General features: G+C 43.1%; 1 protein-coding gene across 1 annotated transcript in view; it reads right to left on the minus strand.

Annotated features, from left to right (window-relative positions):
- Window positions 1-367: 367 nt before the first annotated feature.
- The window catches only part of robo1 (roundabout, axon guidance receptor, homolog 1 (Drosophila)), a 245,477-nt gene continuing 231,607 nt past the window's right edge, over window positions 368-14,237 (minus strand). The window contains exons 21-31 of the mRNA XM_086164719.1: window positions 13,711-13,753; window positions 12,030-12,184; window positions 9,944-10,330; window positions 9,114-9,230; window positions 8,164-8,308; window positions 7,646-7,876; window positions 5,848-6,344; window positions 5,583-5,744; window positions 2,443-2,718; window positions 2,167-2,360; window positions 368-1,700 (exon numbers count right to left, since the gene is read on the minus strand). Coding sequence (XP_086020845.1) covers window positions 1,686-1,700; window positions 2,167-2,360; window positions 2,443-2,718; window positions 5,583-5,744; window positions 5,848-6,344; window positions 7,646-7,876; window positions 8,164-8,308; window positions 9,114-9,230; window positions 9,944-10,330; window positions 12,030-12,184; window positions 13,711-13,753 — 2,222 coding nt within the window. The 3' untranslated portion in view covers window positions 368-1,685. The remainder of the gene's footprint in view (window positions 1,701-2,166; window positions 2,361-2,442; window positions 2,719-5,582; window positions 5,745-5,847; window positions 6,345-7,645; window positions 7,877-8,163; window positions 8,309-9,113; window positions 9,231-9,943; window positions 10,331-12,029; window positions 12,185-13,710; window positions 13,754-14,237) is intronic.

A 14,237-nucleotide genomic window follows, 5' to 3' on the forward strand; every position in this document is an offset into this window, starting at 1 on the left:
GGTGCAATGTTTTTACAAGTGGCTTGCACTAAGGCAATCTCTGCATTGTGGTGGTCTGTAAGAAAGTAAACATGGTAATAGATCGCATCGGTGGCCAAACTGTGAAAGCAGATGCTGCTGGCACCACTAATTTATAGCAACCATCAATAATAACCTTTGATTTTTTTAGAAGAGGTGGAGTTATTTTGGTGCAACTCTGTTAGAGTCCTAATAGGTGGACCTGTTTCTAAAAGCAAGTCTCCTCAGCATCAATAAATGATCTTCAGTTGAATATGATAAAATATAGTAAAATACTAATATGACGCCAGACATTGAACATGTAATTCTTTTACACAATTAATGTGCATAAAAATGACCAGTGAGCATGTATAGTTTAATTTTTTTATTCATCCTTTTTTTAAAGTTGTTTTTTTTAACTTTTTTGCTTTATGAAACAAATGTTTGTAGATGTCCTATGAATAAACAACAGCACCCTTTCTCCTTGAAAACAGAAATAAAAAAACAATACCGACCGAAAAAAAAAAAAGAAAAGAGAACATCGGGGTCCATCACCCCTGTTTTGTCAAGAAAAGAGACTCTTCTTGTTCAATTACAACCTCTCCAGATTCCCAAAGTGACTCCTATTTCATTTACTGTGTTTGACATTCGTTTAAGTGCATTAGTAGACAATATAGTCGTTCCAATTAATGTGTGATAGCTGGGTTCATGGTCAATGCGAAAGAAATATTTACATTGCAGCTACGACCCACATTAACTGTCTCTGTTACTTGAACTAGCGTCAGAACTGGAGAGGGAGACAATCACAAAGCAAGGAGTCTCCTTTCGAGCACGGCCTTCGTAAACAGCAACCTTTACCTACGTCATCATTATCATCATCATCATCATCATCATCAGGATTAACTAGACTCTTTTGTCATACCTGTTTTCCTCCAGTAAGACAAAAAGGTTAATAGAATAGAATGGTTTAAAATAAAGTTTAGTGATTGTGCTTTTAAAACCAAAGTAAAAACAAATAACAAACATTGACGACAACACGAAACGTAACAGTGCATTACAAAAAAGGGGGGAAAAAAAAAATCCCAAAGTGGCACTCTTGGGGCAGCTAAATAATATAGCAATTTACAACATGGATGGAAATGATAAAATATTTATATTTACTGGCATAATAAAATTAGAATTCGCAAAATAAAACAATGAAGACAAATTTGAGGTACCACAATGGGCAAAACAAGGACATCATACATACACGTATATTTACAGACAGTCCACACCTTTTTGCTTTCAGATTTTATATTACAGTAACATCTGTCTGTATGGGCTCTCCAAAGTTCTTTTCAAGGCAAGCCGACTCGGGTCAATGTCTGGAGTAGGATTTCACTCCGTATTGCATTGGAATTAAACATAAATATCCTACTGCACATATTGTTTTGAATGCACCATTCTTTAATCTTCAGACACTCTGTTTGTTTTTTGTTTTTGTTTTTCTCAATATGGACATAGGAAATGATAAATTAGGGAACAAAAAAAAAAAAAACATTGGTCTGTTTCAGATGTAAAGAAACACTATGGATGTACAGTATAGTGGCAGCCAACATGATGGGAGAAATACTGAGATATTCAAAATGTAAGATAGACAATGGTGCTCTACTCATGGTAAAAATTAGGACAGTTCCATCCTCTGTTCTTCAGCTTTCTACCATCTGGATAAAAGATAAAAATAAAAAAAAAACATTCTGGTAAGCATCCATTTTTCTATGAAGCAATTCAAGATCATCAAATTAAGCCCCTATTGAGGAAGACCTTTTGTGTTGCCAGAAACCCTTTGAATATCGTCTTTGTACAATTGTTCCATATGTCCTCGACTTTTTAAGATCTTAAAATATCAAAAATGCCATCTCAGCATTTACTCGTTTTTGACCAGTTTTGGACAGTTACTTTGAGTGGACTGCAATTACAAACTGGAATTTTTACAGGAAGAATTTTCATAATGAGCTCATCAGACCGATTGAGAGTTATGGAAAGGTTAGAGACATAAATGATTAACAAGGGTTGGCTAAAATTCAGCTCATAAAGCAACCAGGATTTATGTCATTCTCAATAGTAGCATAATTTTTGGCTTCTGGGATATTTCCCATGTGCCATGGTGGAAAAAGTCTAATTGATAACCTCCAGCTCTTCATCTCCTTGTTGGAAGGCCCCCATGGTGCTGAGGCTCATGTCTGCAGGGTTCCTGTGGCCTCCTTCTCCTCTCCGTCGGCCCCCTGAGCCCCTTGAGGACATAGAGCTGGAGGAGCTCGGGTCCCGGGGACTGTTGACAACTGGGAACTGTGGTCGGCTATAAGGAAGAATGTCCTCCGAACCTGGGAGAACAAACACGGGAGGAATGAGGCTTGTAGAAAGCAAATACTGCGAATGAATTCACATTTAGTACCATCTTAATACCTGCGTGTTGGCGCCCCTTGACGCCCATGTTACCCTCATGTTTATTCCCTTTCCCTCCATGTGGGGTCTTCTGTCTCTCCTGAGCGTCTTTGCGTTCAGATGAGCTGGTTCTGGGGTCCGATCCCTCCCTCGGACGATAGCTCCCGGTTCCGCCTCTTTTGTCTCGACCCTCGTTGGCTTTGGGGGAAATCATCCCCCGGCCCTCCAGGGCCACTTTAGAAGGGTGTGTAGGTGACTTGAGCACAGCTGGAGGAGGGATGGGTGGGGGTGGTAGATCTGTCGGGCAAAACACAGGAAGTGAGAACTCACGACATATCAAGAAAAAAAAAAACAAAAACAAGAAACGCTCTCAGCTATAAGGCTGTCGAAACTGTATATTTCACGCACCTGTGACGTGATACAAACACAGCTGCTGAGTATGTACACGCTTTCAATGCAATAAACACAGCTATGCTAAAGAGCAGAGCCGATCGCGAACAGAGGGGAGAACTTTTTGTGAAATGAAAACTTTGCAGAGTTCAGTGACAGAAGCAAAAGCAGGAGTGAGCATGACGGTCAGCAGTTGCCTCTTTGACCCACTGCACTTCCCCATGTCGATGAATCAATGCTCCTTGTCCTTGAGCCATTATTCATATGAGGCCAGTCATTGGGCTGCCCGGCCTCTCACACATCACACGACCGTCTTCACAAAATGGCGAGAGAAAAGCCTTGTCTCCTGCCGATCGATGGCTTTTCATCCTGTAATCAGTTCCCAACCTGAAAGATTGTTTGTCGGTGGCCAGAACCCTCACACCAAATGGGATTAGAAAGTTAATAAACACCAAATCTGGTGCTTTCCATTACAATTACAAGAGGTTGTCAGGCCACAATTGGATATGTGCCTATTACTGCTATGAACATGTGGAAAAATCTTTTTTTTTTTTTTTTAAGTTTTTGTGTTTGCCCACAAACAGCAAATAAGGAATTTTGTCGGCAGAATCAGGCAGCTTGAATGCACTTTTCTGATTATCATCCTGCTCCGTCCACTCCCCCTGAATACAAACAGGGGGACAGTCAATATAATACAGCAGAGAGGCGTCTGCAGTTTTTTTTTTAATATCTCTCTTGCCTCCTGAGTCCCGCCTCGGCCAGAGTCCGATCAATGCCACAGTCAGTGAGATATAGCGCACTACAAGCGAAGAGCATGGCGGTAGTTAGATTTATGAGGAAATATCAGGGGGAACAGAGCTCAGGTCTAAGATGTGGTTTCTGGCTTGCCAAGGATGCTATACCAGAGGTTTTAATGCTTAATTAGGCGAGACAGATCAAAAGAGACAAGGAAAAAGGGCTGAGAGAGGAGTTAGACAAAGGCATTTGAGTCATAGGTAATATGAATGCAGGGGGTATAGAGGTGTTGTCCATAGTGTGTGTGTGTGGGGGGGGGGGTGTATAACCTGAGTGTTTTCCACATCCACTGTGCAAACAAGTGTAAAATGAGGAGGTCAAACAGGGGTAGTGGGCGGCCAGGATCCGTTCCTCCTGCCTTCAACCAATTTTATTTATATTTACACTGATTCTGCCTTGACAGCATTTTCAGTCAGGAACAATCGGGAAAAGGCGGCGCGAGTATTTAGAGGAACATTGGTCTGTGTTTTCTATATTTTGTTCTGATTTGAAATTTCATCAAATCACCTTCCCTCACCAGTAACCTACCAGACCGTATGAGGGTATGGATTGGGGGTGGGGGAGGAGACAGAGGAGGCAATAACCTCCAAATGAAAAACAATCCATTCAGATCAAATGCAATCAGCTGGAGGAATGATGGACAGACAGAGCTTTGGAGCTGTCAGTCCGCTCGCTCGCTGCTCAAACAAAGACAGAGGAGAAAGGGTGCATGAGAGGAGAGAGAAAGTGGAGAGGGATGGAGAAAGCAATCCAGAGGGAGGGGCAGTGCATGGGGAAGGAGCCAGGATATAAGGATGATGGCAGGAGGTGGGGGTTCAGCAGGGGGGGTGGGGGGTGGGGGGGGCGGATTTTCTGCAGTGATATAGCTGGTCTGGCTCCCAGTGAGCTGGATATTAAATCTCCCTGTCAAGTGCTTCCAACACTCAAGGACACCTGACACTAAAAGGAGAGCCAGCTCCGGGACAGCACATACTGTATGCTAGAGCAAGAGCGCGCCTAACTACATGCACAAAAACACACACACACACAAGCGCAAGCATACACAGAGTCAAATCCAGCTTAGCTTCAAAATATATATACATGTATAAATATATTTCCAGGAGATGAAAGAAAATGGGAAATGGGAAACAAAAACTAGCCCCCTTCTTGATCTTTAACCCAACAAGGTTAAAGCTTTTTTTTGCTGTACTAGTTAGCCTGTTTGGTTTATGATCCCTGCTGAGTGAAAGGTGGCACTTAGGTATGAGCCAGAACACTTGGACCAATTTCATTAGCGACGAGAGTAGAGACACATCCCAATGTCACCAATCGCCAAACTGGGCAGAACTCCCCTGAGACCCCACAAACACACACACACACACACACACACACACACACACTTTTCCCCCCACCACTCTTTTCCTCCATGGCCCTGGCCTCTAGCCCACCACTCACACGATCTGTTAAGCACTGCAGCAGATTGGGAGTGATGCCATGTATGCTTGAGCACAAACCCGCGAGAGAAGATGATTAAAACTCAGACTCATGCCACACCCATTGCCGGTCATTTACAAATACTATATCGTAATATGGTACAAGAAATATCGCCTGTCTGTGGAAAAGTGCAGGAGGGGAGACTCTGACACACACCGGAGCATGTCTGCCTCTTTTTGCTTTTCTGGGACTACAGAAAATAAAACAATTAACTTCTTTTTTTTTCATAATCATAAACCTGGCAGTTATATCTTTTTTTTTCAAAACCAAACTTGAAATATCTTCATTATTTTATTGTACTTTTATTAACTGAATTCATTAAACATTACAAAGTAGTGCTGTCAAACTAGCTTTTATCTTATAATGCTTTAACTGTTTTTTTAGCCAGTTTAGGTTACTTGATTTTCAACAGAATCTCAAAGCAACCTGCAAATCTAATTTATACAGGCACTTTCTGCGAATAGTTTGAAAATATTTCCATTGGCGTTCATGGGTTTATGTACCTTCATTATAGGCTTCGCGTCTCTGGTTTCCCGGAAGGCCGGCGTGATGTTGTTTCTGTCTCTTCGGAGGCCTCCTGTGCACAGCTGCCATACTCATATTGCTATCTGTGGACATTGGGCTGCCAGGACGGTGACCTGCTGGGTTTATTTGGTATTTTCGTGCTGAGAGGAGAAAGAAAAAAAAAAAAAAAACAGTCACTCGGGTCGCTCTGGCAGAGGTTCTCGCTGTATTTCTTCAGGATTTATCCGAATCTGAGAAACCTACCTGAAGCTCCTCCGACTTCCTGTCCTTGCGTATTGGGATATTTGGCCACCCGAAGCCCTGAATACTCGGCAGCTGCAGCGACAGCTTGGGCAAAGTCGGCATCAGTGAAGAAGGATCCATCTGATGAGCTGACAGCGCTGGATCTCCCGGAGGAGACATTATCCTCCTCAGAGGCCGACCCCCAACCGTTGATCATGGAGCCAGTCACCGAGCTCTCCAGGTCACCCATGCTGGATGCCGGTGTCTGGTCGAGCCCTCGTAGCAGCAATCTTCGCGGATGCATCTGGGAATGATGAGGGTGCGTATGGGGATGGGTGTGGTGGTAGTGCATCTTGGCCATCTCCCCATCCGTCTCCTCACCCTCCTCATCTTCCTCCAATATCTCCTCTTCTTCCTCCATGCCATCCGTATCTAGAGCCAATGGGCTGGGGATGTACCCATATGTGTGAGTGGGAGAGAGAGGCCTCGGAGGGGGTGGGGGGCTCACAGCATGGCGCCTTGCGGGGGAAAGATAGTCTCATTAAAAAAATACCGTGTAGTGGATCAATTATGCAAAACACTTTAGTTAACAAGTGTGAAACAGTTACGTAATTAACAAATTAATGTCAAATATGTTCCTTAAATTACATGAACGCATAGGCCGATCAGCTTCTCTCAAATACACACGGCAGGACACATTTTGCCGCTATACACACCGTCATGTTTATACGAATTGAAGATATGATTGACATTGATTTTGTTTCAACAAAAATATTGCATCTGTTCTCAAGTTACAGCCATTTTCACACAAAGCCCATTGCTTTTAAAGGGCTCAGACGTAATTGGATGTTTGACAGGCAAACTATATTATGCCCATTTTTGCCATTTGTCCTTGATTTTCAAAGGCAGAATCAAATAATTAAATGGTCCGGTATTGATTGAATGTGTTAAATTTGTATTTGGTCGCTATTTACCGTGAATGTCAATGTGACAGACAAAGACGAGTTGGTGTTAATGAAGCACGCTATCGTTAAAATGAGGAAAATATGTCGACGAAACATTGTGAACTTTTTTTTGGGAATAAGTCAGCAATATGGTACATCATAAAAAAAAAAGGACTTTTACTACGATAATGATCGAAAGAAAGAAGTCTGGACACGGAACAGCACGGCCTACGATGAAAAGAATCCCTCATCATCTGTCAAACATGGCGGCGGAAGCATAACACATGGGCATGCGTGGCTGCCAACGTATCAAGTGATAACACGATTGCTGACAGAAGCTACTTTTGGGCATCTGAAAATTATGTGTTATATATAAAAAGGCTGCAACTCCTGAATGATTAATTCAAATTTTTTAGTGAACAAACAGGAAAAACGGTGAGCAACTGCACTTCCGTTACATCTTGATATGTGATTTTAATCCCACTCTGCTTGTATAAAAAAGTGTTTTTTTTTTCTGTCAATCCAACCGCAGGATGTGGTATGGAAGAAATCCCACACAGGCTGATCGCAAATTGCAACAACGCAATAATAGCTTTGCTCTTGCACATGGTTGCTGCCATTAATCAAAGATGTTGGTGTCTGTGGGCGCTGAAAGTGCAAGTCCAGACAAGTGAGCGGTAAGGTGGTAGGCAAGAATGATCTCTGATATGAATGTGCAATAAATGCCCAGATGATTAAATGATTAACGATCCCGAAAGAATAAAAAAAATCTGCATAGAAATTTTCTATACATTATTACTGCAAGATTTTTCTGAGACATATTTTCCTGAAAATCTACCTCTACCACTTACAGACTGACATTTTAAGATTAATACCTGCGTTCATGACTTTCTGCTGCATCCTGGAGCATTGGTTGCATCTCCTCCTGGGGTGAAGGGGTGAGGGTAGCCGTAGACTGGTGACTGTATGATACGGCCGCGGGGGAGGATGCTGTCCCCCTGATGGGGGGAGTCGGCCCCCGCTCCATCTCCTCTTCCTCTTCCAGCTCATCGGGCTGCAGGTACATGTGAGCAGGGGGAATGGAGCACTGCATGTCTGGGTCACAGCTGCCAAAGAGAAGTCAGCCTCGTTATCTTCATATCACTCGCTGAAAACACGAACAAATGTTTTTTTTCCTCACTGACACCAGGAAAACATGCACTAAATATTCACACCATCCTTCAATCAAGGTCTGACATGAAACTTCCACTAATAGAGAGAAACCCCAGGGGCAAGTGGTTGCAATGGATACAAGAAAAAATAAAAAAACATGGTGATAACTAGGATTCAAATTCACTGTCTATGTTTCAGCTGTCAGGCTGTCTATCTTTGTGCCTGTGCAGACATGCTTTACCTTTCTTCCGCTGGCATAGAGTAGTCCTCTGTGCTCCGAGCCGGGGGTGGGTTCGCGGGAGGAGGGGGCAGAAGGTCGGCCCAATTCATTGTGCTTTGTTTTGGTAGTTTGGGTGTGCGCACTCCCTTCTTCTGACCCTGGCTCCCTGTTCAAAACAGAAAAAAATCAACCAAAAAAAATATTTAGCTTTTCTACTTAGCAACCATACACACACACACACACATCACAATTCATTAACATTTTTGACTTCTTAAATTATGTTAAATCTAATCAAATACTAATATTTCCTCACAACAGTATTATTCAGGTCTAAAGAAAAGATGGGTAGAAAATGGTAAGAAATGGGTCCAATTAATGCTACACTCAAATTGTAAACTAATGAGCTGTGAGGTGAAGCCAACACTAAAGGCTTCTCCTTAATGACTACACCTTCAAATGCAATATCAGAATGGATACATGGTATTAAGGTGGCAGTGTTGCATGCCGACTGAAATGTTTTATCATTTGTCCTTGTCCCCAGACAGACGTTGTGGCCCTGATGAAATTAGGCTGCTCCAACAGGAGTGAAGGAAAGCCGTTTAACAAAGCAATTCTAGTTAAACAATGGGGGATTAAAAAAGTAAGATGAATATGTGGAAAAACAAGCAAAAATAGAAGGTAACAATGTATGGTCATTGAATTAAATATCAATAAACTATTGTGTTAGTAGTCTCTTCGATGGCTACATTGAGAAAACAACAGGTACAGTAAAATACCTGTCTTTTATTTGGAGTCATGTCAGATAAGATTTTATTATTCTCAACTGCTGCCTGCTGCTATCAAGTTATCGTATCCTACCATGAATGTGAGACTGCGTTTGAAAATTCAGAATGTCAGTTACGCTAAAAGAGAGAACAACGATAAGGCCTAGATATCTTTTTTCCCGTGGTCGTATTGGAGTCCCTTCTTACCGGAGGTGCTACTGCTGCCTCGGTCAGAGCTGTTGTAGGAGCCCCCGGTGTGGCTGTCGTGACTGTGGTTGTAGGGGATAGTGGCGGGTATGGGGTTTTCACCTCCTCTGTAGCGATCTGATGGTCAGCAGAGTGTCAGTGTATGGTTAGTAGAGCCTTTTACAAATCATCTCGAAAACTCTGACACGTAAATTAATAAAAATGATCTGACGGTAATGGTATGAGGGACAACATTTGATTAGTTGCTCAAAAACTACTCACTGGAAAGTAGAAATTTTTCATGACATTAAATGGCATGGCGCTGAGCACAGATCGCAGTGTTAGACAAGACAAGAGACGTGCAATTCATGCGTTCAGACGAGCTTCCCAACATGCAGGATCTGCACAAAAAAATCTCAAAACTATCACACCAGACATGGATCCTTTTGGATGATAGCTTTGTTCCAAGCATTGGAAGGTGCTAGATTTAGGTCTGTCCCTAAGAAATCTGAGACCAACAGTAAATCCGCACACCTGCCCTTGTCATAGAGAACCCTCCAGACACTGTGCGAGAAGAGAAATTCAGGCCTATCCCACATTTAGCTGCGGCGATAATAAATTGCTACGTGGTGGGTGATGAGGTGTTACGCGAAATGCCACACACAGTTATGCAGAAAGGGTGACGATGTCCTCACTGAACAAACAGAACCAAAGAAAAATGTGAGAATGAAGCTCCGCAGAGAGGTTGAAAGAGCCAGTTGAGGCGAAAGCAGAGGGAAGAATGAAGTGGAGGGAGATCATGGCTGGGAGTTGACCTCTTTAACCATGGCTGCTGGGTATTCCACACTCACCCTTGTTCAACTTGTTTTGCTCCATGATGTTGTACTGCAGCTGGGAGCCCATTTCCTGTTTCTGCTGCTGGGCTGAGCTGGGCTTCCAGCAGTGTTTGTCATTCACCTCCCCTCCAGCTCCCAGTCCTCCTACACTCCCTGCGGTTCCGCGGTCTGAGTTCATGTTGTTGCCCATGATGGAGGACTGGATGAGCTGGGTGGTGGCATAGGGCGTGGGCTGACCCGCAGGGCCCACAAAGCGGCCATCTTTCAGGTTGGGGCTGTTAAAAGTCTTCATCTCGTTGATCTTGTTCGACAAGTCTACATCTCCATAGACTCCTGACTCCGGAACCATGAGGTTGGTCTGCTTGTTTTCCATCTGGTTGTTATAATTGGCGATGCAATCGGCTAAAGAACATGAGGAGGGTTATTTAGTCAGTCTGCCGATGGGCTCTGCAGCAGTATGCCAGTTTGATAAACGCGTTGAAACACCGGGGCTTTATCCGATGTATGGCAGAAGAGGGTGGTTTTATTTGAGGGACACAAAAGGCACTCTCTTAAATATTTCTAAAATATCAGTTTACCTGCAAGCGTGGGATCAATTTCAGATTAGTCTCAGTTTTGTTTGCCAAATTATGATCTGCTTTAGGTGAGCGACATGGGCGGTATTACACATTTCTCACACGGTTTCTTGTCAGTCTCACCCATGACTCATTGTGGGTATCATCGCTTTTCTTTCCCATCTGACGGCGGGAACGTCTTTGCTCATTGAGAGGGACAGAGAGACATGTCTGTATCAAAGACCTGGAATGAGGCGTGCAGTAAAAGCACAGCTCCACTGACAGATCCAATTTTCCCTGGCTCATAAAATATTCAAATCCTCCAGCAGATCCAAGAGCCAGCCTTGCGGTAAATACCAAGGACGGCCATAGGTGCACACTGCTTGTGCCACGCGCGTCACATCTCAGCGGCACGGAACAGGCTCGACACTTCAAGGGTTGATTTGTGAAAGCGTCCCTATGGCTGAGATAAAGGGACATTAACTGCTGTGTCTTTGCTCTGTCACCGAGTCAGTGATCCTCTTAATGTTCACAGAGTTTAGGGTTTTGGCATACACACAAAGCATGCGTCTTGCAAGCTCCTTAATGTCATACAGTGGAATGTCATGCAAAGAGTGAGGACGGCCTTTTTAGCCAGTTATTCCAAGTCAAAAAAAAAATAAAAAATCTTGCGCCGTGTTAAGTCAAACACTTAAAACTAAGAAGGGCGATTGGCACAGAGGGAACAAAAACATCTTGACAAGTATAGGGTCTCTGAAATGAATTATTAATCCTCAATGTGAAAAGAATGAAATGCAGTGGTAATATCGAATGGTGGCTGGTTGGATATTGAGCAGACAACCGGGTTTGCCTTTAAGGCATATTCCCAAGGTGCGTAATTTAGAATATGGAGCATTCCACTGCAGTCAAAGTTCTTAAGAGTAAAAAATTCATAGGAGCAAGTTCTGTGTCATCCTGACTGGTAGCATATAGTCATTCTTCTGCGCTTATTTCTTCCTTTTTTTAAGCCAGGTGTTCCAGGTGCACCATTCTCCATCAAATATTCTCTTTTCTCTGTTCTGGTTTTCGGCCACTGCCACAGTCCAGATTTGACCTCTTCGCCCGCTGCACATTTCTTAAATAACTGAGCACTTAGAGGAAATTACATTACCAGCTATAACAACAGTATGGAAATCAGCAGAGCAATTCGATTAGCAACAGAGTAGAGCTATAAGCTCCTCTCAGTGTGCTCCTTTTATTTCCTGTCTGAAAACAGCTCTGGTTTAACCTCAACTAAATCAAATACACAAGCACATAGGCACTCTTAATCCTAATATTTCTTCAGCTTTTTCTTGCGGAGACCTACAGAAAGGAGAGATACACGTAACAACTCTCCGAGGAGCTAGCCCAGATATCAGATTTTACTTCCTTTTTTTTTTGCGCAGCAGATCCTCAAGCACCAACATTTCTTATCTCTCCAGTTATTTTGTCAAGGACTGCATTTTTGTGCTTGAGCTGAGTGTTTATATTGGTTGTCGCGCACTTACAGCTGGGTCAAGAGGACATACCTGGGCGGCTGTATGTTGTCAGGTTGCTGTCACTGTTGCCATTGCTGGCGGCGCAGCAGTTGATGCTGCAGTTGTTGTGGTTGGAGCAGGAGTTTGGCCATGTGTCCGCTAGCCAGGGCTGAGTGGACGAATCCCCAATGCTGAGCAAACCGGGCCTGTTAAAAAATGAAAAAAAAAAACGCTCAGCGGTTGCAACAGACTGAGTCAACAGCACAATGGTATTTAAATGAATATACTGAAGCGCTTGAAGGTACAACGTATTACACACACACACGTACACGCACACTCGCACACGCACCCCTGGGAGCACATTAGAAAAAAAGCCCAGCTAAATAGATTGTGTGTGCTTGACTTGCCCAAAGCCGATGACACTCTCCCCGAGCCCTCCTGAGCATTAGTGGTCTGGATTAGACAGCCAGATAAAATTCACTTCCAATGTTGCAAAATGTGTGTCCTGAACAGCCAGTGAACCACAAGCTTTCTGAGAAGATTCCACAGTGTCGCAAATCATCGTGATCTTTTCCAAAGATATGAGACTAGTGCACCCAAGTAGAAACCCACGTGGGCTATAAGCTACACGTGGTCCTCTGGACATCCGACTGCATTGTTTCCATTTCTTGCTCTTTTTTTTGCCCCAGCTTTGAATCCTAACATAGTGCAAGGCCACTTCTTCAACAAGACTCCAGTGTGCAACATGACCTCAGGCCGAAAGCTGGATGTCAGAAGAGCTAAGAATAAATTGGCTGGTATTGCGTATAAAACAAATCAATCTTGCTTTCAGAGAAATCGCATGTAACTCTAACCCGGGCAATGTATTGTTTCACCAGTCAAGTTTCAACTGAATGACTCCTAGTTTGCATATCTCAGTACTGAATTAGCACTGAATTACATTTTCTTATTCCCTCTTAAATGCCTATTTGCTTGGATTCATTTAGTGTAATGAGCACATTTGTCTTGTACAGCCGAGTACAATCACACAATTGCTTCTCAATCACCCTGGCAGTTGTATGTTAATACTGAATGCCCATTGTCTTTGTACGGAGCTGACAAAGCCCTGCTGCATATGGGATTCAATCACACAACTGAAAAATAAAACAAATACAGATTTAAAACTAATGGTTCCACGCTAGCCATCCATTATCATGTCGACACATACAGACCCATGCCGAAACGGCACAATGTGTGCTCTCTTGCTGTCTGATCGCCACATTTTCAGGATATTCCACTTGTAAACAATAAGCCAAATGTAATCCGTTTGATGTATAAATATGGTAATAAGTTCCCTCAGTGCTTGACAAGCCTAAACCTGCACTGCTTTGCTGTTGTGCATGATGCACCATTCCACAACATAAAAAAAAAAGGTGTGGATGCTGCTACGTGTGTGCGGTTTTAAGTTTTACAGCGATGCGATGGCACAGCCTTGTGGTTAGATGTGACTCTCCCCCATCTGGGGTGAGGATGGGCTTATGGTGGACTATATGAAGCTTTGTTCCTGTTAGTATCATAACATACTTATTGTAACCCCCCCTTTCCCTGCACTTGGCTGCTTCTCAAAGTCACGGCACTCCCTCTAGTGTTTGTCAAGGAGAAGCACACTCGTCCTGTTAGAGATTGGGTTCATACTGCTGCTGTTTTCTAAAAACATACTTGGGTATTTACATTAAATTGTAAGCGTTCTTACCTTCCGGCGCTACTCACTCCCTCCCCGCCTCTTTGATATGCCACTGAAAAGATGGAAAAAAATGACATTTTAATCAACATTAACACATGTAATTACATCTTGATCTTTACCATTGTCATACAAGGTCAAAATGATATCCCGTAATTGGATCCAGAATCATCAGCAAGCCGACAGTCATGAGTGCGTTTCTTTATTTGACAGTGTGATTGTGTCATTTTTTTTTCAATGGAATGTATGTGTGGCATAAATTTGGCTGAGTCACAGACACAAGGCAACAGGAGCAGAAGGATATGTAAGAGGCTTAAAAAGAAGAGAAATGCAGAGCTTTTTGGTCGTCTGGCTTGGGTTCAATGTGTTAGAAGCTCTGTGTGCTGTAAGCCGGACTCTTTCATGAGGCTCTAAGCTGTTGGTGTGTGAAAAGGAGATAAACTTCAAACTTTAATTGCAATCTTTCTCTCCAGAGAAGGGAAACGGAAAGGGGTACGGGAGGTACTGGCAGGGGCTTGCCGTTTTTTCGTCCTCTCCCT

The sequence above is a fragment of the Fistularia commersonii genome, chromosome 18, assembly GCF_037954325.1.
Source record: "Fistularia commersonii isolate RoL2024-O1a breed Wild chromosome 18, RoL_Fcom_v1.0, whole genome shotgun sequence".
Classification (NCBI taxonomy): domain Eukaryota; kingdom Metazoa; phylum Chordata; class Actinopteri; order Syngnathiformes; family Fistulariidae; genus Fistularia; species Fistularia commersonii.